Source organism: Lepisosteus platostomus, chromosome 3 (assembly GCF_059453375.1).
Source record: "Lepisosteus platostomus isolate fLepPlt1 chromosome 3, fLepPlt1.hap1, whole genome shotgun sequence".
NCBI lineage: Eukaryota > Metazoa > Chordata > Actinopteri > Semionotiformes > Lepisosteidae > Lepisosteus > Lepisosteus platostomus.
In genome coordinates, this window is record NC_142613.1 from 60,320,593 (window position 1) to 60,342,730 (window position 22,138).

General features: G+C 37.8%; 1 protein-coding gene across 2 annotated transcripts; it reads left to right on the forward strand.

The window, feature by feature from the left end:
* Positions 1-822: 822 nt before the first annotated feature.
* Positions 823-19,393, forward strand: tram2 (translocation associated membrane protein 2). Of its 2 annotated transcripts, none has more exons than XM_088626253.1 (11): positions 823-1,039; positions 4,125-4,188; positions 10,094-10,203; positions 10,662-10,778; positions 11,671-11,729; positions 12,587-12,671; positions 13,309-13,379; positions 15,066-15,170; positions 15,421-15,564; positions 16,843-17,000; positions 18,032-19,393. In XM_088626253.1, the coding sequence occupies exons 1-11, from the start codon at positions 920-922 to the stop codon at positions 18,106-18,108; spliced, it is 1,110 nt and encodes a 369-aa protein (XP_088482379.1). In that variant the 5' UTR covers positions 823-919; the 3' UTR covers positions 18,109-19,393. The 2 variants fall into 2 exon arrangements, with proteins under 2 accessions (XP_088482379.1, XP_088482380.1); XM_088626254.1 differs by lacking the exon at positions 823-1,039 and adding an exon at positions 2,293-3,512.
* Positions 19,394-22,138: the final 2,745 nt, after the last annotated feature.

The following is a 22,138-nucleotide window of genomic DNA, read 5'->3' on the forward strand; positions in this document are numbered from 1 at the left end:
TTAAGGAACGGTTGAAACATAAACCAGGAGACACGAGGATTCCCTAGGTCCAGGTTTGGTTTGGGAACCACTGTTTCACAGTTTTGTGAAAACCTTGTTGAGCAGTTAAAATACATGTTTTTTTACTACAAATCTGGTGATTTGTAAAAATTATTTTAATACTTTTCGTGCTTTGACAAAGGTTTCCCTTTTCTTATGAAATCCACTTGTTACTTATTACTGTACATAAGAATGGAAGGGAAACCTTGACTGTTGTGGAATAAAAATACAATGAATCGTTAAGTGCTGACAATTAAATGTGTGATTAAGAAAAAAATAAATGACTAAAATTACTAACTAAAGGGTACAACTATGATCTTAATGTGTCAGAAATGCCAATATACGAAGAAGATGAAAAATAATACAAAACTAAAACGGCTGCCTTTAATAGAAAGGCTGTCTGTGTGCTTTTATTCTCAGATCCAGAAGATCAGAAACTGCAGCAAGTAGCTCCAGCTGTGGAACATTTCTGCTCTGGAAATTGGAAACAATGATTTGACCTTAATTTTTGCGTGATATCTTCAATTGTATTTGTTATGTTACAAATTGTTGTTTTAATACATAGATTAATATTTGTTTTAGTAATAATAATAATAATAATAATAATAATAATAATAATAATAATACCTTTTCAGTAATACATCAGCGGTCATATAATTACTTTACCTATGGCCATCTTCAGTTTTATAACTGACTAAAAGCTGTGGTCTAAGAATTGACTAGAGGCTGTTCCTCATTTCTGTCGGTGTACATCGTACTTTTAAGTTTCCCTTTAAGCATTTTAGCGCATGCGCAATCTGGTTTTTAAACTTTTTTAACTACTGAACTTCGAAGAAAGTTTTCGAATACAGAAAAACGAAGAAAAAAAGATTACGTTAAAATGGCTTTCAGGAAAAGAAACAAGAGTTATCCATTCTTTAGCCAAGAGTTTCTCATTCAAAATCATGCAGACATCGTCTTTTGCCTGGTGGTTTTCATCTTAATTGGATTGATGTTTGAGGTGAGTTGATTTTTGGACGCTCTGATGTCTTCGTGCATTTTTGTCCCAGAATGTGTATGGGCTGGTCCGACGGAGATAATCGTTTGGGATTTTTTTTCCTTTTAAAGGCTACATTGTTGCAGAGCCCAAAGGTTGTCTGGTTTCATGATGTAGCCGAGCCGATGAATCCCAAGCGAGACTTCTAACAGATGACAAGTCATCTGTAATAAGATTGTACAGCGATTGTACTTTGTAGTTGGTATAGATAACCCAGAATTGAAATGAGGAACTATGACAGTAAATTTCATAATTAATAGCGTTTTAAGCAAAACGTATGCCTTGGTTAACTAGAGACGTCTTCCCTCGTTAGACTTCAATTGTTAGAACTCAGTTGGTATTTGTCGGATTTCTTTTACTTCTTGCACGGAGCGAGGTCTTTTTTGTGTGTGTTAAAAGAGATCGCCTTTAAAAAACAGATACTGCATGAACTACTTTCACCCTAGTGACTAGTTTGATAGGTATTTTTCAGTGTTTTCGTTTGTAAATCCGGAACGGGATGGGAAATAAAACCGATTTATCAAGGGGTGTCAATAAAATTAGGAAAGCAGACATTTTAATCAGAGTGTTTAGGTTTGTGGTTACCCGAGAAAGGTATTTAGGATTTATATAAACGTCTGCATTTTCCTTGTTGGCGTCGAGGCAATTTTTTTTAAGACTTGTTGATTTTTTAAAAAATTATTTTCCCGTTTCCTCAAACAGCGCTGTGCAGTATCTCCACTGAGATTTGGTTTGGTCCTCAGTGCCACGTCTTAATCTCTCAACTGGACTGCGGTCTGCTTTTTTCGCTCTGACTGTTATGTGGGGCTTTGGTTTTGCAAGGTCGGGTAACGTTTATTTAAAGCTTTTAAAAACAGGTCGTTTTACTCATGCGAAATTACAATTTAAGATGTATGTGAACTAAGTGTTTAAAGCATTGGATTATTTTTACACCCAGTGCTGTCTTCCATACCAAAACCACCTAATATTTGCTTTTGCCGATTTTGTTCTGTAATATCCTTAAAATGATTAAATATGCCGGCTTTTGATCGTAAACGCAAGGAATGTGTACAGTCCGTTAAAGCCTTATCCAAAGAAATATTTGATTACAATTCAGTCTGTTTTCTTTTAAAAAGGAGCGGAGAGTTAAAAAATCATGCATTTACTTCTTGAAAAGAAGAGTACTTAGTTTGGGAAGGTTTAGATTTAATTTTAGGTGTTCCTTTTTGCCGAGTGTTTCACAGCTTCAGAAACCAGAAATCGTCACACTGTCAGAAGCTTTTAGTTAATGTAAGGCCTAAATATTGGGACAGTATGAGATTATCGTTTTATAGCCTTCATACTGTACGTTAAATAAATCTATCTTCAACCCTAACCGATATCAGTTTAGTGCTAAATGGAGGCTCCAACAATATTCTTGCAGTAGCTATTGTATTCTGTACTGCACATACAGCATATATTAGTGAGCTGTACACGTATACCGTAGTGAAACGTGTTGGAAGTGCAGCGTTATAGCCTGAACGTAGTGCTGTCGTATCTTCATCTGATTAATAGCTAAAAATGGAGCTCTGGTTTTTCCGCGACGCTCCCCAAAACTTTGGTATGAATACTGTCATGGGTATTTGTATCAGGCACTGCACAATACACAAGGCCGAGCTGCCAGATACAGCTGTTTCTTTCAGCTCTGTTTTGTGCTTGTGGTTATTCTCAGTTTCAAGGCTGCTCATTTGAATGCGACAGAGCTTTGAGCAGATGTTTCAGAGTGATACTTGAAATGACATGCAGATATTTTAAAATTGCCAGAACAACCTACAAGTATTTATTGCTCTGTGTTATGTTTCCAGCCTTGATATCTATACAATGTGTGTGAGGCTGGAGGTACAGTATGCCTTTCAACATGGGGAGAAAATATCACTTTTCCTAGATTTATACCTCCTGTATCCAAGATTGTACATTAACAGGTAATGTGGAGATGTCCCTGTAATGTACAGTCTCTCCTTATAAACCAAATGGCATCTTTTAATTAATAATTTTGGTACTTTTAGATGTGGGGTCTACTTTAACCTGTTGTTGAGTTTCATTTTGGCAGAGAATATAGTAGTAAAACCAATGGGAGTCAATAAGAAGACTTGATTGTGTGTGGCCTTGTCCTGCTACCTCGATCAGAGTATGATTTAATCAAAGTACCACATATTAGCATGGGAAAGTTTAGCTTAGCCATAGGGTTTATCTTATTGACCTTATGATTAATGTAGCTTACACTACATTAGTAAATGTAGTGTATTAGTAAATGGGAATGTAGCTAGGCTTGGCCTATGCCTTGATGTAGGTTGAACTTTAGCCCACGAAAACTATGAATCAAGATTAAACATCTCTTGGCTTCCCTAATGAGTGTCACAGTTTATTGCCTGGAAACATGTCCAAAATCACAGACTGGATCCCTGAAACTGTAAAATGGGTATGTTTTAATTCCATCCACTTGACAAGGTTTAAGTACAAGTACTCGTCAACAGTAGAAGCCATTTCATTGGGCAAGTCAAGCTGCACCTTTTCCTAGTGAAGTTTAGGAAAAGTCTTTTTTTTTTGTATTGTTCAACTTAACTCGATGAGCAATGTGGGCTGAATGTCTTTCCTTCCTAAAGAAGCTTTATTGTTCCACTATATGGCATATATTGCATAAATATGGAACTATCACAGTAATGGGAATATTGAAGAACAGTACATTAGTTCTGATAGCTTGGCCTACATTTTTGATAATGGGAAATCACATTCTGCCTGCTTATTACGAGGGTTATAAAGCAGCTTGAATTATTTTATTTGCAGATATGATGCATAAAGACAAAAAAATATGAGACAGTGCTTTATGCAAACAGTTATACAGTTCAGGAGGAAACTGCCCAGCCAAACTGTTGATGCTGGCCTTTGAGAAGCAGCAGAACAGTATTTTATGATCAGTGAATTTCTTGCAATAACAAAAGCAGATTGAACTCTAACTATGCTTATGTTCTTATGATATGCATGACTGAGGAGCAAATCAGAAAAAAAAATACATACATTTCTTATTTTTCAGGCAACAGCAAAAACATCCTTCCTGTTCATCCTCCCACAGTACAACACTAGCACTTTCACACCTGGTAAGTCCATTTGGTTCAACAGAGCAATAAAGAAGTGGAATAATACATTTCAATCCTTCTCAGTAGAGTTGTAAACCAGTCCTTGAGGTTGAAATTAATTCTTATTCTAATTTGATATTTATCATTCTGAGGTTTAAATACTGTAAAAAACATTAACCCTTTACCATACAAGTAAGAAGCCAACCTTTAAAAATATGAATGTATGTTTACAGAAAATGTTATTAAAATAAATTGATGTGAGGATATTTAGTAAAAAAAAGTATTTAAATACCACATCCTGCTTTTCCTGTACAGTATGTTTGTGTACGTGGCATCAATCATGTGGCATCACATGACACATTTGGCTTTGTGTCATTCTATATAAATCAAGCAAAGATAATGTGGTAAAAACATTATTAGTTTATTAATCACAATTTACATGTATATACTGTATTTTACAGTCCTAAAGCTGGATATTTGGAGAACATTTGCATTGCACCTGTGCTACAGTACAGTATGTTTTAGTGTGAACAGTCTCTATACAGTATATGCCTCTGTCAATGACTTTGGCAAATGACGTTTGAATACAGATTTAGTGTAGCTGTAAACAAGAACATTTCTGATGTTCAACAACTGGCGTGCTGTGCCCTCCGGATACAGCTATACTGCTGATGAAAGTTTTTTTTGTTCCTATGACAGAATGAGTTATGGATTAGATAATGTCCTGCGGAAAACATTTCTACAAATGTTATAGTGTGATTGTAATAGGATTACACAGTGCAAAGTCATAATTTGTCATAATTTACATCCAGAAAATGCAAAGGACTCCTTTATTGACACCTCTTTTAGTTAGCATTTTCCATTGGCTCTTCTGCCATGTATGGCATTAATGCCACCTGTGCTGTGCTTTGGGGTTCTACCAGCTCCAGGGAGGGATTTCTGTTCATTCCTTAATGCAGAATTTCTGCTTCAGACCCTTTGGTTTCCATATGTGACCAGGTCATGTTTTTTTTTTAGATTAGATACAGTACGTGTTAGAAAGTGAAAAACAGAGGGAGCTGAGAAGAAGCCTCAGCTCAGACTGAGAGAGGTCATTAGTTGGCTGCTCCCAAGACCAGTCTAAGAACCACTGATATCCTCAATCTGTGTCAGTGGTCTAGACTCTGCTATAGTGGGTAAATGTTTCACATTTGCAGGAGATACAGATAGTGAAATAATGATTGCCTTTCAGATCAATTGATAAATGTGAGTCAAAAGTATAGAATTTCAGCTTTTGTTTCAGGGTATTATTTTGCATACGTGTTTAGCCATGTTGTCATTTGTTGTGTTCCAACCCCTGTGTAAGGTGAGCTTAAGTATTGGGATAAATGGCTGACAGATAATTCTAATTAATTGTAGAAAATAAAAACTCATATTAATCTTTTGATGTGAAAAAGAAATTTCATTAGTATACAGCAAAAATGACAAAATTCAGTATCCCAATACTTTTGGTATTCACTGGAGATGCTTTTGCAAACACAAAGTAACAGCAGCTTAAGCAAGAAGAGGTTAATGTTAACCATTGTATGGATGACAAATGTGTTGTAAGTGTAAGATAATACATACATGAAGCAAAAAATGTGAACTTCAAATATGAGCTGTCTATGGTCTGTTTTTCAGTTTGCAAATAACCTTGACTTGTTCATTTGCAGCCATAGCACATTGAAGAAGCTCTCTACTGAAATATATTGTAAAGGAGGCCTTACTTACTAGTGCATGATACAGTTCCATCCCTTGATTTAGATTGTTTTACTGTATCTCCCAACGTCTTGTTCATTTTTTGCTTTCATAAGTTTCTAGAAAATGTAAAATATTGCTGTACACACCTAAATCTTTTCTTATAAATAGCCTCTTCTAGTTCAGCTTTTCCATTTTGTCTATAGTTTTTTTTCTGCCTGCGAGTAATATTCTGCACTTGCCTACATTAAATACATCTGTTAGGTAATTTCCCAATCTTGAATTTTATTTTTTAAGATTTACTTGCTGCTTACTAAATTTTCTATTTTTGTATCATCTGCAAACTTCACAAGTTTACAAATAGCCAGAATCTAGATCATTGATATGTCTGTAAGATAGGAAGAACAGTGGCCCCAGTACAGATTCCTGTGGTACCCCAGTAATTACATCTCCTTAGTGTAAGCTTTCATTCCTTATCTCTGCTGTTTTCTACCTGATAAACAATTTTATATCCAAACCAATGCATTTCTCCAAATATCCATCCTCTGTAATTTAAGAACGGATCTTTGTATTTAATATTCATCATAAGAGGATTCAAAAGCCTCAGTACTTCATGTCTCCATTGCTGGTGGTTTGTGTTCAATGGAAAGACAGACAGGTACCTTTTTTAAATCTACACATTTTCCCTATTGACCTAGAAGCATATTGCCAAACAACCATAATGCTGTTTAGTTGTTCTTCAAATGACCAATGCGAACATGTGTATGTGTGCTATTGGATATGTATTTACAGGTGATAGAGCAGCTGCTTTTGCAGTAAAGTAAGTTCCTGGTATGGATGTCATCTGTGCATGATTAAGGGAATTGGAGAAAACTGTTGTGTAGGTTCCAGTAAAAGAGCCCATTCTCCAAAATAGAGACTTGAAAGTTTTGTCTCACCTTGGAAATGACATGTTAAGGTGGAATGGGAGGATAAGAGGAATGCAGTTTTGGATGTGGGAAATCTTCCTGGGACTGATGACATGGGTACTGCTTTTGGCTTGGTTTGGGATCTGTCTGGAAATCTTCTTTGCACAACACTGACAAATAAACTCAATTTTAAGGGCTAGGCTTTGGAAGTCAGTCTCATCTCTGCATGAACACAAGGAATAAGAATTTTAGTATATTTGTGATGGAAAAAATTATAAAGGAGATAACTGTTTGAATCAGTAGGCATGTATTATAGGTTATTCGTGGATAGTTCATAGAAAAAACGTCTAAGATAGGCATAATGGTATATGAACTGTTAACAGTGTATTTGAGAGATAGCTGGAAGCTTTTGTACTGACGTAAAAATCACTGGAGTTTGCTATAATGGATGGCGGCACCTGCAGTGTCCTCATTGTATCATTTGTCGAGTTTAAGGACAAAGCCAGAATAGGAGGAGAAGGAGAGCTCTCCTTCCCAGCTGACAATGTTAACATAGCTTGGCCACATCCTGGTATATATGACGCTACTGTTGAAGATGCATTCAGGCTGAGAGCCAATTCAGCTAGTCTGATAGGGGTCTGAGGTGGTGGATCTTGCAAAGTCCGCCTGTTGAATGTGTCTGATAGGAATGATGCAGTGGTAATTGTAATGACGGGTGTGTGATGAAGTCTGTGGTGAAGATGAAGCCTTCTGGACCCTGAAACCGAAAGCTGTCACATACTGTATGTACAGTTGTTAGGAGTGTGTAGTTAGTGTCCTTTACATATGTAGTGAAACCCTCAAGAAATGGTCTCATCAAGTTGTAAAGAAAAGAACGGAAGAAAATCTCTAAAGGAAAGTTGGACATTTGGATTATGTTGCTTGTTTGATAGTTTATTTTATAAGTGGATCTAAGATTTTGTTCAGAGTTTGGATCTCAGAACTCTCACGCTCACAGAACTCTTGTGTTTCTGGCTCTCCAATTTATATCTGTTGCCTTTTAGTTTCCAGTTGTGACCCTCGGTACATGAGATGAAATTGTCCAGCTACTTGCAAGTAGACATGATTGGGGAGTTCTGAGATATCTTGTGAATCTTGGAAGAGAGGTACTACTTTGATGCTTGTGAATGTTGAAGTGGATACAACCTCCTTTTTTTAGTAATTGGTTGGATCCGGTGGAAGGGAACAGTACTCAGAAGTGTTGGTGGTCTTGTGGCTGCAGTAATATACAGTCTCTTTTGCCATGCAGCACCACCACCCCTGCCAGCAGCCTGACAGTGTTGTTCCTGTTGTGGAGTGGTTGGAGTGCCTGAAGTTCTCCTGGGGTGAAGCTGGGAGCAGGCAAGGTGCTGGGCTTTACCAAATTCATTGTTATACAGAGTTTATATTCTCAAAGGTACAAATATGGATACAAAATTCAGATGGGTGGCAGAATGGAGCAAAGGTGTTGCCTTGCAGCACTAAGGTCCTAGGTTCAGTTAGAGATCTGGGGAGCTATCTGCATAGAGTTTGTGGGTTCTCCCTCTGTTCGTATGGGCTTTTGCTGAGTATTTTGGTTTCTTCCCACAGTCCAAAGACATTCTGGTAGGTTAATTGGCTCCTGGGAAAATTAGCCCTGGCGTGCGTGTGTGCGTGTGGCCCGCAATGAACTTGTATCCTGCCTTGTGCTCATTCCTTGCTGGGACAAGACTCCAGCTCCCCTGTGACCCTGTATTGGATAAAGCGGTTGAAGATCAATGAATTTCAGAGATGATGACCTTCAAATCTTCAGTATGGAAACAAATTGCAGACATAATTAATTCATAATTAAAAATCGGAAAAAAAATCAAGTTAATAAAGGCAGTGCATCTTTTTAAGTCTGTTTCAATTAGAATCATTGTACAGCAGTGTTCAGAAATAATGGGATATTAACCAATTATGGTCTTTGTTTCTTTTAGTCAGCCTGAAGTGAGTAATGTGAGTAATATCTGCCCTTATTTAGTCATAACTCTTTATACATCTGCAGAGTTTAATCAAATTTCCAGTCTTGTGAGGTGGGTATCCCACACTCTACCAGCTTCCTAAGCTATGACTACTGCTCAGGGAATTCAAATCAACCATGAAGAACAAAGAGCTGTGAAAACAAATCGAGGATAAAATGGAAGAGAGCCACGGATCTGGAGGTTACTTGTGGAACAGTAGAAGGTTAACTGGAATGTGTAATATACCACCCACACATGACCTACAGTAGATCAGGCTACCCGTCCAAACTGAGCAGCTGGGCAAGCAGGAAACAAGTTAGGGAACCCACTTCAAAGTAGCAAAGCTTCTTTTTTCAGGAAGGTTTCTCTGCAGCTAGCTGTATGTTAGAAATTAAAGAATAGGTTGTAGCCTCAGCTAGCTTCTGTTTTCGTGTCTTCAGATTGGAGAAAGGACAGCAAGTGAGGTGCCAGAACATGATCAGCGTAGTCAGGTTGCGATTATTTAGCACAGGGGATTGTCACTCCTGGCTATCGCATCACACTTGGATCTCTCCATCGATTTTCTAGTGTTGTTGTGACTCATGGTCTCCCAGATTGTGACCCATTTGGTTTATGTCTGACTTTAAAATCCTGTTAGGTTTGCTAATACTGTCTAACAGAGGGGAAAAGATGCTTGTTCTGTTACAGCGAGTGTCTTTTTATTGGTACCAAGGAACTGAAAAACGTAAAAGATTAGTGATGAGGTGTTGTGAAGCTGCTTGCCGCAAATATTTCTGTTTTTGATGTTTTTGCCAGTTTGGATGATGTTTTTGTATGAGTAAGATGACAGAATGCCGTAAGATTTTGGAAAGTTTTGAGTGCTGAATTAGCTGGTCACATAACCAAAGTAAAAAGGGTTGTATGTGTATAAATGTTTTGATATTTCTCTCTTCAATTTGGTGTACAAGCCTTGTGCATAGGTGTAGACATTGCTATTCACCATAGCTTATGGCAATTCAATTTATATTGCTGAAGATCAGACAGTTCTTTTTAAATATTAAAATACAGAAATGTGAATCGTACCGAGTAAGAGTTCTTTCAACATGTTAAATCTGTGTGCAGTGTTTAACAATTACTGCTCAAAGGCACTAATGTCAGTTGAGGTGCTGCTTTTTGTAATCTAGATTTTCAGCTGGTGCACACCACTTACTGTAGATAACGCGGCTGGCAGGTATTCCTTGAGGGCTCTGCACAAACTACTGCTCTGCCAACCCAGAAGAGTAACAGAGTCCACTGGTCTTCTCTTTATTCCTGCATCTCTAGAAGGGGAGGTGTCCTTCTATCACTACGGCTGGAGGGACTGTGTTACGATTCTCTTCTACTTCCTAATTGCCATTATCCTTCATGCAGTTGTGCAGGAGTATGTGCTGGACGTGAGTATTCACTTAAGCATCAATTCAACATGACCAAGATCAACAAATCAATCATTTCCAGAAATAACACTTTGGGTTAGCTCTAAGCTTGTTCAATGATGCTAGTTTGCTTAGGAAATATTGCTATACTCCTTCTTTCTCTATTCAGATATCTGTTTCTCTATATGGCAATAATACTATCAATTAGATTTGGTCCTACTTAATGCTTATGTTTCAGAACAGAGCTTTTTTATATATATTTTGTCTTGACTGTAGTTTATGTCTGATGCCCGATAAGCTCCATGTGCATAAATATTTTGCACTTACCTGTATATATAAAAAACGTTCTTCCCTATACTGCTAAAAATACATTCAAATCTGGAAACTGTATATAGTTTTATAAAGTTTTCTCAAATGCAATGTGTTTGGTGTTTAAGACACTGCTGCATAATCATTCGACCACTTCTTTGCTGTTTCAGAAAGTTAACAGACGTCTCCATCTTTCAAAGAGCAAAAATACGAAGTTCAACGAGTCAGGGCAACTATGTGTGTTTCACTTAGCGTCTTCACTGTGGAGCCTCTACATTCTAATTACGGTGAGCAGATCACGTCTTGAGCATCATGTTGGAATGTGAGGCCTTTTGTGTCATTTGGCAATACCGAAAATAAAGGAGATCTTTGCTACCAATAATGGGTTAGGCAAGTGAGTTCTGATTGCTCTTTTAAAGAACTATTAAAGTGGGAGAATATCCTCTTTAACTTAAAGTGTGTAGTATTTAGTTGTTTTTTACTGTGTTAGTGGGTGCCGTTTCTCTCTTGGTCATGTTTACCTGCACACGTTGTTCCAGGGACTGTAAATCAGATTTCCCTCTTGATTTTTACGAGACTTCCCTCTATATTATTATTTCTTCCCCTGTCAGCGCATCTCTGTGACCTGTCACATGAGAGTTATTTTGCATTTTAATCTTAAACAAATGTTCCCATCATAGTGAAAGAAATCAGCTGGATTTCCATGTTATACCTGAGAGCTGTTCATGAAAAATAAATGAAAAACCATTTCTTATCTTTGGTAAACATCCTCCGAGGGCAGTAGTGAACTGTACAAATTCACGTGCTACACTTGCAGACCCAAAGACACAGAGAAGAGCCTCATCTGATATTCAATCACTGAAAATGCATTTTTGATGTTATGAAGAAGGCCTTAATCATAGTTTGTAAGGCAATGAAGCTGACTGTTCTTTTATATTGTGCCTAGAAGATTTTTCTTTATATAAAATTTATTTCTACACTTTAATTGCAATTTTATGATCTGTGGTACAAAAAGATTTTGCTGCCTGTCCATAAAGACTTCTCAGTCGTATCTTAATTAGAAGCATGTCCCGTCTACCTTTAAAGCTACATTGCCTAGTTTTGATTCGTTTTTCTAGTTCATTAAGATTGTTGTTTGTTCCGTTTGATTCCCTCCTTTCTATCTGTGCTTGCTTCCAGGAAGGATATCTCCTAAATTTAAGCAGCCTGTGGGAGGACTATCCTCATGTGCACCTCAGGTAAAAGGCATTGTTGTGGGCCTGACCTGTGAACTGTGAGCCCACAAGGTCATGTCCTGACTTCTTTTCTTCCACAACGGAAGCTACGCTCATGTAGAAACCGCAGAACCATTCCTAGTAAAAGTCAATAATGCAATTTTGCCACCTTACTATGAGCAGATATTTTAAAATAATAAAACTGTCTTTGTGGCTATGATAAAGCATGCCTGAAAGATACACCACATCCCAGATTAACCTACCCACCAGCTACTAATTACTGCTTAGGTCTTGTCCATTCTCATGGCATTTTGTTTGCTAAATCCATGTTCCTGCAATTACATATTTGACTTGTATTGAAGATGAATGTTGATCTAATCCAGGGTCAAGAGTCTGATAGTATAGGAGATGCAAGGCAACAGGAAGCAGAATGGAATCCCTTTTCACCCCTCTTGTATCACTCTTGCATTGTTAAAATGGTACCTTCTGTTTTCAAATTCAGCTTATTTTCACTTGAATAGAAAATAGCACAATTCTGGCACTTTAGTTCTTCCTTAAGCAAAATTCTGTATTTTGAAATAGCGCTACCATCTTGTCATCTTGCCAGCATAAAGTAAGACCAACTGAAAACACACAGTCTGATTCGACCTGTGAGGGATTTGAACTGGTGAGGGTAATTTAAGTGCAATATTCTAAAATGTATCTATAAGCAAAGATCAATCATTTAAATTCCAATAAACAAGGAGAGCAAGAGCTGAAGCTCGGCTGTTTCATGACACATCCTAGAATGATGCTATTCAGATTCCGCAATGAAATTCATTAGGTAGAATGGAAGGATGTTTGTCCTCTTTGTTTGTGATCTTGTTTTGTTTTCCTTTCAGGTTCCAGGTTAAATTCTTCTACCTTTTCCAGCTGGCTTACTGGCTTCATGCGTTGCCTGAGCTGTACTTCCAGAAAGTGAGGAAAGTGAGTAGGAGACATCAGTTGAAATATTGGTGACTAGTTGTGTCTTCATATTTGTAGGATAAAGAGGTCTGCAACCCATAAGTCACCTACAGATCACAAATGGTGGACCTAAGCTCAAGGAGATGGCAGATGGGAGAAAAAGAGACCACAGACATGAGAAAGATATTGAATAATAAAGAAAAGAGGAGAAGGGGCACTGGGGTGAAGACTTAATTAGGTGAAGAGAGCGAAGGCAGAAAATATTGGACAAAAAAGGACAGCACTGCTGTTATGAAAGGCTTTTGGCCTATTTTTTTCTGTTGTTTGTGAAAAGGATCACTTTGGTTAAAATGGATTGAGGAAAGAATGTGAATTTAAGAAGCATTCTCAATGCCCCAGATGTTTGCTCTTGTGGCATAGTCCGTATCTGACAATGATCATAGACTGAAGTTCAAGAGAATTTTCAGAGTTGGTTTTATGATCCGCTGTCCGCTTGAAGCAGCTGCATTGTGGCGTTCTGGAGAATAGCAAAACTCTGGACGTTTGGGGAAGAGAAAAACAGTCTAACAGGCATGGTTGACACACAGTTTCACTATAGGCTTTGTAATTGAAATTGCTTAAATAAAGGGAAGCTTCATTTCAGTTCTTGCTCTTTCAGGAGGAGATGCCTCGTCAGCTGAAATACATCTCCCTCTACCTGCTGCACATTACTGTGGCTTACCTGCTCAAGTAGGTCTTGTCCGAGAGCACCATACCTGTGTATCCCAGACATAAAGTATTTAAGTACAGACACCACTGTAGTATCTGATTTTTTGGTCTAATATGTACTGTACATACATGTCCAGCTTAGGAGAGAAGTGAAACAGCCTTGTATAATTGTGGCTTTATTGATGCAGGGTGTGTTCCTCTCTTAGAATAAAACTTCTTTGTGTTTGTAAAAACAAACATGGTGTGTGCTGCTAGCATCTGATAATCACATTTGTGTAAAAGTTGTAAATGTCTTTTAAATCTATTAATTGAACTACACTATGCTACATCTTAGTTTTTCCAGGTCACATGAGTAAATTGTGACATTCGGCCACATACTGTACCAAAATGCATGTCGCCTGAATAAGATCTTGCATTACGGTGGTTTTTTTGTGATAATAACTTTGACACTCTGTTTAAGATGGCTAGAAAATAACACGCCAAGGAACGTGCAAGAAGCAACTATTCTTATAATCCGCCCAAGGGTGGATTAGGGTCTTTCTTTTACATTTTTTTTATTTGTTTTCCAAAACTAAGATCCCATTTGTTTCTGACTGCCATTTTACCAAAATACCCACTTCAGTGTGGTACTGAAGTTTGTTGGCATTCTAAGACAATCACCCTACGCTTTTCTAAAAAATGTAGAAACATTTTTTTTCTATTTTTTATTATCCCACTCCATGTGGAAAAGCAGATTTTTGTTTATCACATCCTGGTGCACAGTTACAAACCTTGCTGCTGCCCATAGGGGAAAGTGAGCAAGTGAGGGAAGGCTCTTCTGACTCAACTACTTGAGTGGTGGTTCACACGTAACTGACTGTGCAGCTATGTGCAGGAGGTTAAGCACCTATTGGAGGAGAGTTGCATCCTTCAAATGCCTTTACTGATTCATCCAGCTGGGAGCCCTCCTTTGCTGATTTTATCATCTCTATGGAGTATTGAGTGGATAGTTATTCCTAGGCAGAAAATAACTGGAGAAACTACTCGCCTTTGACGGGGACCAGTATTTGGTACAATTTATTTTGAGGGGATATTGAATTGGTTCAAAAGGAAATCAAGTGTCCAAAGTCAGAGTAATCCACACATAGAGATTTATTCATATCAAAGATTTCCTCCAGAATAATGGTGTTTCTCTAAATGCAGAGCCATAATCCAAGGAAAGAATGCTAGCACAGGTGTTAGGAATGTTTGTGTTGTGAAATGTAAAGGCATATAGTCAGAAACGTTGTAACAGGAAAAAAAAAGCATCTGGAAAAGCTTCAGAGAGTGTTCTCTGTAACATGGTTTAACAGACCCGTAGCTATATCAAATGTATATAAACAGAATAACAGTATGGAAATCACAAGCACAAATGAACAAAAGCTCACTTTAAGAAAATCAAGATCGCAGAGTATTACTAATTGGTGGAAAACTAGACTTTCTTTTTGATATGAGATGCATAGACTATACATTTTTGTATTTAAATAGATCAGTTATAAATTTAATCATTATTCATCCATAATACATCAACTGCTTCTTCACTAGAAGGTCACAGCAACCTGGATCAATTATGCAAAGTTAAGAGGCCACAATTAATCTAGCCAGCATTTCCCTGGAATGTCTTTGCACATGTGAATGCAGAGAATGTGCATGTGGTGTTAACCTGTCTCGTCTGCTTGTTCCCTGCAGTTTTACTCGAGTGGGGCTGGTTCTGCTGTTCCTGCAGTACCTGTCTGAGCTTGGTTTCCACATTGCCAGACTCTTTTATTTCACTGATGAGAATCATCACAAACTGTGAGTACTTCTTACCTCCTGAACTCAACTTGAGCAGTTTGTATCGTTCAATGCCTTACTTGAGTATTTTTTTCATAATTCAATGGATTAAAAGCACCTTGCCCTGACCATATGCTTTGCTGCTTGTTGTTGCTCATCAAAATTATTCTATAAGACTTCATTCTGTTGACTGTACTGACCTAAAGATGTTACACATTGTTATATCAGTGAGGTTTTACTTAACCATTGTGGGTTTTTTTCTGTGTGTCAGGTTTGACATGTGGGCGGTTGGCTTCATTTTAACTCGCATGATGATTCTGATACTGTCGGTGCTGGTGGTGGGATTTGGCCTGGCTCGTGTGGAGAACCAAGGGCTGGACTGGGAAGCAGGAAACTTCAACACCCTGCTGTTCAGGTGAGCACAGGCTGCAAGATTAAAGACTTTCACAGAACTGAAAACAAACCAAATACCATGCTTCTGTAGTCTTAGAAAATGCTTCATACACTTCTTTTGTGTTTGGTAAAACCATCGTGTTTAGCTCCTATCTACCAATCGCAAAGGGTGAATCCCAAGGTTGCCACTTGTGTTAATGGTCACCCTCATCCAAATCATTCCAATCTACATGAAAAAGATGACGGGACAAAACTCATTTTATGCCACATGGTGGGTGGATGTGATTTGCTCCATCCCAGTGATTCAGGCGATTTCAGTTGTATAGTAAATGTCTCCACTCCTGTCTGCCAGACCCAAGTCCAAGCTCGGACTCGGTAGGTTAGGGGCTGCCAGCTGTGTAAACCACTCCAGGCCTGGTTTAAATAGCAGTTAAAGCACTTCATATTACTTCCTCTCCCGAAAAGTCTAAAGTCCTAATGTCTTTCTTGAGGTTTTATGATCTTATACATATGCATTGCTTTTTTTTCTGAGGGTAATAAACCTCCTTGCAAACCATGGAAAGAAAGTGAACAACTTAAACATGCAATTTCAGTCCCATACCTCAAGATGGCAGTTTTACTCTGATTTGCACGCAGAATCTTCCTATTCACCTGTTCTAGAAAAAAGTTAGTTCTGATTTGTGCATGTGAAAACAATGGGCCCTTGCTTCTACTGATCAAAATTGGCAAAGCGTATCTAAAAAAACAATTAATATAAGGTGTGTTCTGATAATGCCATTGCATTTGACTTTTTCTGACACTGTTCATCTGGTCATTTAGATTTGTATACTTTGTCAAATTAAATGTTTTTGACTTGCAGTCTTCTTTCTTATTGTTTGATAGAGTATTCCAAAAGCCTTAACTCTTGGCTAATGATGTACTGTAAGATAATTTGGGTTATGCTGGGGATAAAGTCACAGTGTTAAACCTTCTGCAGAATTCATACAACAGGTCAACCATTTTGTCCAAATGAGATGTTCTTGCCCTGTAAACCTGACCTAAGCAGCTATATTCAGGATCTGTGTTGAGTCACTGTGTTCTGTGGGTTCTTACTGACACTCCAGGGATTCATTTTTATATATTTGTTTCTTCCCTGTGGTTTTCCATGGACCTTGTGCCCTCATATGGAGTAAAAGGCTTGATAAAAGAGTTTCTCATAGACACTCGTCATTCTTGGAAGAGTATTGTACTGTATAAACTGTGGGTTTGGAGGAGACTAGTGAATCTGTGACCAACTTAACTTTAATTGTGCTGTCGGCAGGTTGGCTGTCCTCCTCGTGGTATGTCTGACACAGGCCTGGCTGCTCTGGAAGTTCATCCGGTTCCAGCTGCGGCGCTGGAGGGAGTACCGGCAGGAACAAGCTGCGCGCAAGAGAGCCGTTGCCAAGCAACCAGCCCGGCCTGTCAAGAGAGAGAGTGGTGAGTGGGATTCTGGATCATGACAGAGGGAGAATGGTGCCTCATGTTCTTTTTCTTGATTCTAGTGAAGTTATCCTTTGCTAATGGGTTGAAATCTCAATTAAACAGTTGCTAGAATGGCCTGTGCCCAAGCTTGTGGAGTTTCTGTACCACAGAGGTTTCTTGTGCGATTTCTTGTTTCAGTTACAAGCCTTTTTTTTTTTTTTTGCTGTGCTTTAAGCATCCTACTTTTCTCTTTTGATTGATTGTGATTGTTCAAGTCATGGCGCATCTTCACTGTCTTGGATCTCTATTGTTGTGTGTTGGTAAGGCTACTGGACAGCAACAACTGTTGTTGTGTTAAAGGCCGTCGTTCTGCCCAATTAACCAATCCCAGTGATGGTCATTCTATCACTAAAAGTTTTGCGTGATGCAAAGATAGTCACAAGTCAGGGGGGTTACAACAGGAATGGACCGAGCGGCTTAGTCAATAATATACCAAGTGGTTGGTATAGTTAGAGGCATGTGAATTCTTTGTTCTCTGACACAGGTTTGGTGAAAAGAACAATAATTCCGGCACACTGGGTTAAACAAAATTTATTAAACAATTAAATATTTGTTAACAGTGACAATAAACACTACACACAATATTAACATACAACACAAGTTTCTCCATGTACATTTTTACAGATAAGGCATTTCAGAGACCTACATCTAGACCACCCAGAAAACCCAAGAATGTTACCAAGTATTTGACTCTTAATGCCTACAGAGGCCAAATGAAGAGATAAACTGCCTTCCAAACTAAATAGAATACATGAATTAATGAATTAATTTTTAGTGGAGTTTTAATTGTAAACTCCAGTGGGCCTTCTGGTGCCAGGAGTTATGCCTGGCATATTACTGTGACCCTTCACCTCAAGGTATGGGATATATCCGTGGCACCACATTATCTGTCATGCTGTATATCTTGCATATATGAGATAAACATACTACAAGGTGAAATGAAAAGTCAAACTTTTATGTAACTGTTTTTTTTTCTGTCCCCACAGGAGGCCACCATGAGAACGGAGTGATTAAGGCTGAAAACAGTGCCTCTCCAAGGCCCAAGAAGTTAAAGGCCCCTTAGGTTTTGGCCGTAGTTCAAGCTTGGATTTGTGGAAATGGAAACTGGTTTTGATTGTTTTGCTCCCAATTGGATATTGAAGACAATGCAGGCACTGAATTCTCCTTGGTACAGTATTGGGAAGGGCACTGAATCTTCCACACCCTGACAAGCATTGAAGTTTCTGATCAGTATTCCATCCTCGCTGGCAGGATATCCTTGGTTCAAGTTCTTCCAGTCTCTTGTGCCTGTTTTACTGAATGTATTGTCATCAGTAACGAGTCATTTCAATACTAATGCCTTTACTCGTGTACTGCAGTTTTAAGCACTTTCCTTTTTATTAATAACTAGAAAAAGCCAAGCCCCCCTTCAAAACTGAAAAAGGCTAGATTTTCCTTTCCTTGTTTGGTTCCCCAAGAAATCTGAGTCTGAGTGCTTTTGGTAAATAGCTCATCCAGGCTTCCCCTTGTCTTTCTGCCGCTCTTTGTGAACTACTCACGTGTGGAGCAGAGAGTTTGAGTATTAAGCTTCAGTATGGAAGGTGACAGGTTTACAGATTCAGGTTAGGTTAGAGAATCCATGGCAGTGGTGCATAGCTTATAACACCTGCTGCATTCAGGCACCCTTTTTTAAATGGAGATAAGGGGCTAATGTAAAACTGCTTTTTACAAGCAGTTTGTATTAAAAAATGATTTTTTTCATTTGTGACCAATTCTACGTATGAATTAATGATACAAAATTGGAGCAATATTATGTGCACTACATTTTTTTGTTACAGTGCACTACTGGTGAACAAAATCATGGAAATGATCTGAAAATTACATTAGGCTTAAGCAGGTTTTCTGTAGTAGTCTCAATTGGTGTATATCAGTACGTTTCCTAATGTTTCAATATCAGACAAGTCCCCTTTTCAGATCTTCCATAAAAAGAAACAGGTGATAAAATCATATGGTTTACATTTTTTTTATGAATTAATGTAAAGAGAAACAGTGCGTATTATCTATAAAAAAATCTATCCAAAACTCATTGCTAACCTCAAATATTCAATTGCAATTGGAACAGCAATTGACTTTAATTACAACATACCAAATCACAGATTTATATTTTCTGCTTACTACAATGAATTAAGCATGTGGAGACATTATTAATTGAAACAACTATACCATTGTGAATGCCATTACCAAAATTTGTTATAAAGGTAAATATGATAAAGGTAAATATGATGGTTATATAAGAAAATATGATCTTCCGTCACCAATAGAAGATAAAACTGTTACAATAAAAGTATCTTATTATGAACACATACAAAGTGTAAATACCTCGGCTTTGTTTTCTGTTAATCTGACATGTTGCTAAATGTTCACCAAAATATACGGTATATACATTAAATGCTGTTCAAAGTCTGTTTTGTCAGAATTCAGGTCAAGAAAACATCCCAGGTTCATCAACCATGCATTACAATTTTGTCACGTCATTGTGTTAAATTAGCAGTTATATATATGACATATGACTAAGTTGTCCATATGGTAATTGGAGCATCATTATGTTAGAACATTATGATATTGAATTTAGCAAGAGGAATAGTTTTCAAAGATGGTGAATAGCCAATTAACTGAACTGACGAACAGGTCAACCTATTCAAATGAAATATTAAGTGTTCCGGGGAGCCATCTTGTCACTAAAATATTGTTGTGCATTTTGCAGTTGCATAAAAGCCTTTTTTATCCCAATAATGTAGTCTTGGTGCTACATTGCCTATAAACCTGGTTTTGAGATTCAGAGGTATTTAAATGTATTTTCAAAAAATACATACTTTCAAAAGAAGCCATTAAAACCTCATGTCCAAACTTAAAATATGCTGTTTTTTCATTGCAGTATCATTTAACTTAAATACAGCTTTGCAGAAATGCCATTAAGATTCTATAGCAGTTTCTGTGATGTGAAATGAAATATTTTCAGACAAGCATACTTACAGCTTTGGTCTATAGTATCTTAAGGAATTGTAAAAGTTCATATTCGACCATGTACAGTGCCTTGCAAAAGTATTCACCCCCCTTGAACATTTTCACATTTTATTGTGTTACAGCATGGAACCATGATGTATTTAACTGAGAATTTTTGCCACTCATCAACACAAAGTACTCTATAATGTCAAAGTGGGGAAAAAAAATCCAGACATTTTACTAAATGAATTAAAAAAATAAAAAACTGAAAATAATTGAATGTATACGTATTCACCCCCTTTCCAGAGTTCATACTTGGTAGGATCACCCTTGTCAGCATTTATAGCTGTGAGTCTCTATCAGCGTTGCACATCTTGACAATGGAATTTTTGCCTATTCTACTTGGTAAAATTGCTCAAGCTCCATCAAGTTGGATGGGGACTGTTTGTGAACAGCAATTTTTAAGTCATTCCACAGATGCTCAATTAGATTGAGGTCTGGGCTTTGACTGGGCCACTCCAGGATATTAAACTTTTTGGTTTTAAGCCACTCCAGCGTGGCTTTAGTTGTATGTTTCGGGTCCTGTTGGAAGTTGAATCGTCTTCCAAGTCCCAGTACTCTTGCGGATTGCAGCACGTTTTCCTCCAGGATTTTTCTGTACCTCCATTTTTCCTTCTGTCTTTATGAGTTTTCCAGTCCCTGCCATAGAGAAGCATCCCCAAAGTATGATGCTGCCACCACCACCAGCTGCTTTACTGTAGGGATGGTGTTCTCAGTGTGATGTGCTGTTAGGCTTCTGCCAAACAAAGTTCAGTTTTGGTGTCATCAGACCATAGAATCTTCCTGTTTTTGTTGTGTCTGTCACATGCCTTTGCTAAACTCTAGCCGAGATGTGATATGAGTTTTTTTTCTACAAAGGCTTTCTTCTTGCTACTCTTCCGTACAAGCCAGATTTATGAAGTGTGCATGCCATTGTCGTCTCATGCACGGTTTCTCCCATCTCTGTCATGGAGGACTGTACAGTAACTACTTTAGAGTTGCTGTAGGCCTCTTGGTGGCCTTCCATATTATGGCTCTTCTTGCCTGGACACTCAGGTTTGGAGGATGGCCATTTCTGGGCAGATTCACAGTTGTTCCATATTTTCTCACCTTTTTAATGGTGGACGTCACTGTGCTTCGAGCTATGTTCAATGCCTTGGAAATTTTCTTATATCCTTGCCCTGACTGATATTTTTCAAGAACGTTGTCTCGGATCTGTTTGGAATGTTCCTTGGTCTTCATGGTGTAGTGCTTCCTTGGAAATGCACTAAGTGGGGAAGCTCCCAGACACGGGTGTATTTATTCTGAAATCATGTGAAACACCTCAACTGCACACAGGTGGACTCCAGTCAAGTTATTGGGTGACTTGGAGAAGAGAGTTGATTACTTCAGAGGTAATTTAGGTGTGTCAAAGCAAGGGGGTGAATACTTATGCATTTTTAATTTTGTTATTAAAAATGTTCTTAATTTTGAATTAATTTAAAAAAATGTCTGGATTATTTTTCACTTTCACATTATAGAGTAGGTTGTGTTGATGGTTCTATGCTGTAACACAATAAAATGTGAAAAAGTCCAAGGGGGGTGAATGCTTTTGCAAGGCACTGTAAATATTATCTAATTTAATATTTTTTCAGAATTATATTATTATTAAACATATCCTGCATTTTTAATAGATTATGCTAGAGTCTGTAGTGTCTGAAGATGGCAACAAATACACATTTTCAAAAGCCACCCATTATGTACTGTACCTAAAGTCAAGGATAAAAAGTATTTGGGCAAAAACTAAACATAATAAGTTTATGTATAAATAATGGTATTGTTGTAATGAATAAATGCAGTAATACATTGTAATAAGATAAATGGCAAAACTGACATTATACATTAGTGCCCACACAGTACTTAGCACTTGTATCGGTACTTGAATCAAAATTTGTCTATTAGACTCTGAACAAATAGTCACACTTAGGTTCTGCAGCATCAAAAGGAATACAAATTTATCTTGAGATCATTCAAGTCTTTATTTGTTAGATCTTTATTCAGTCAATATTGCAATAAACCAACAATCAGAACCC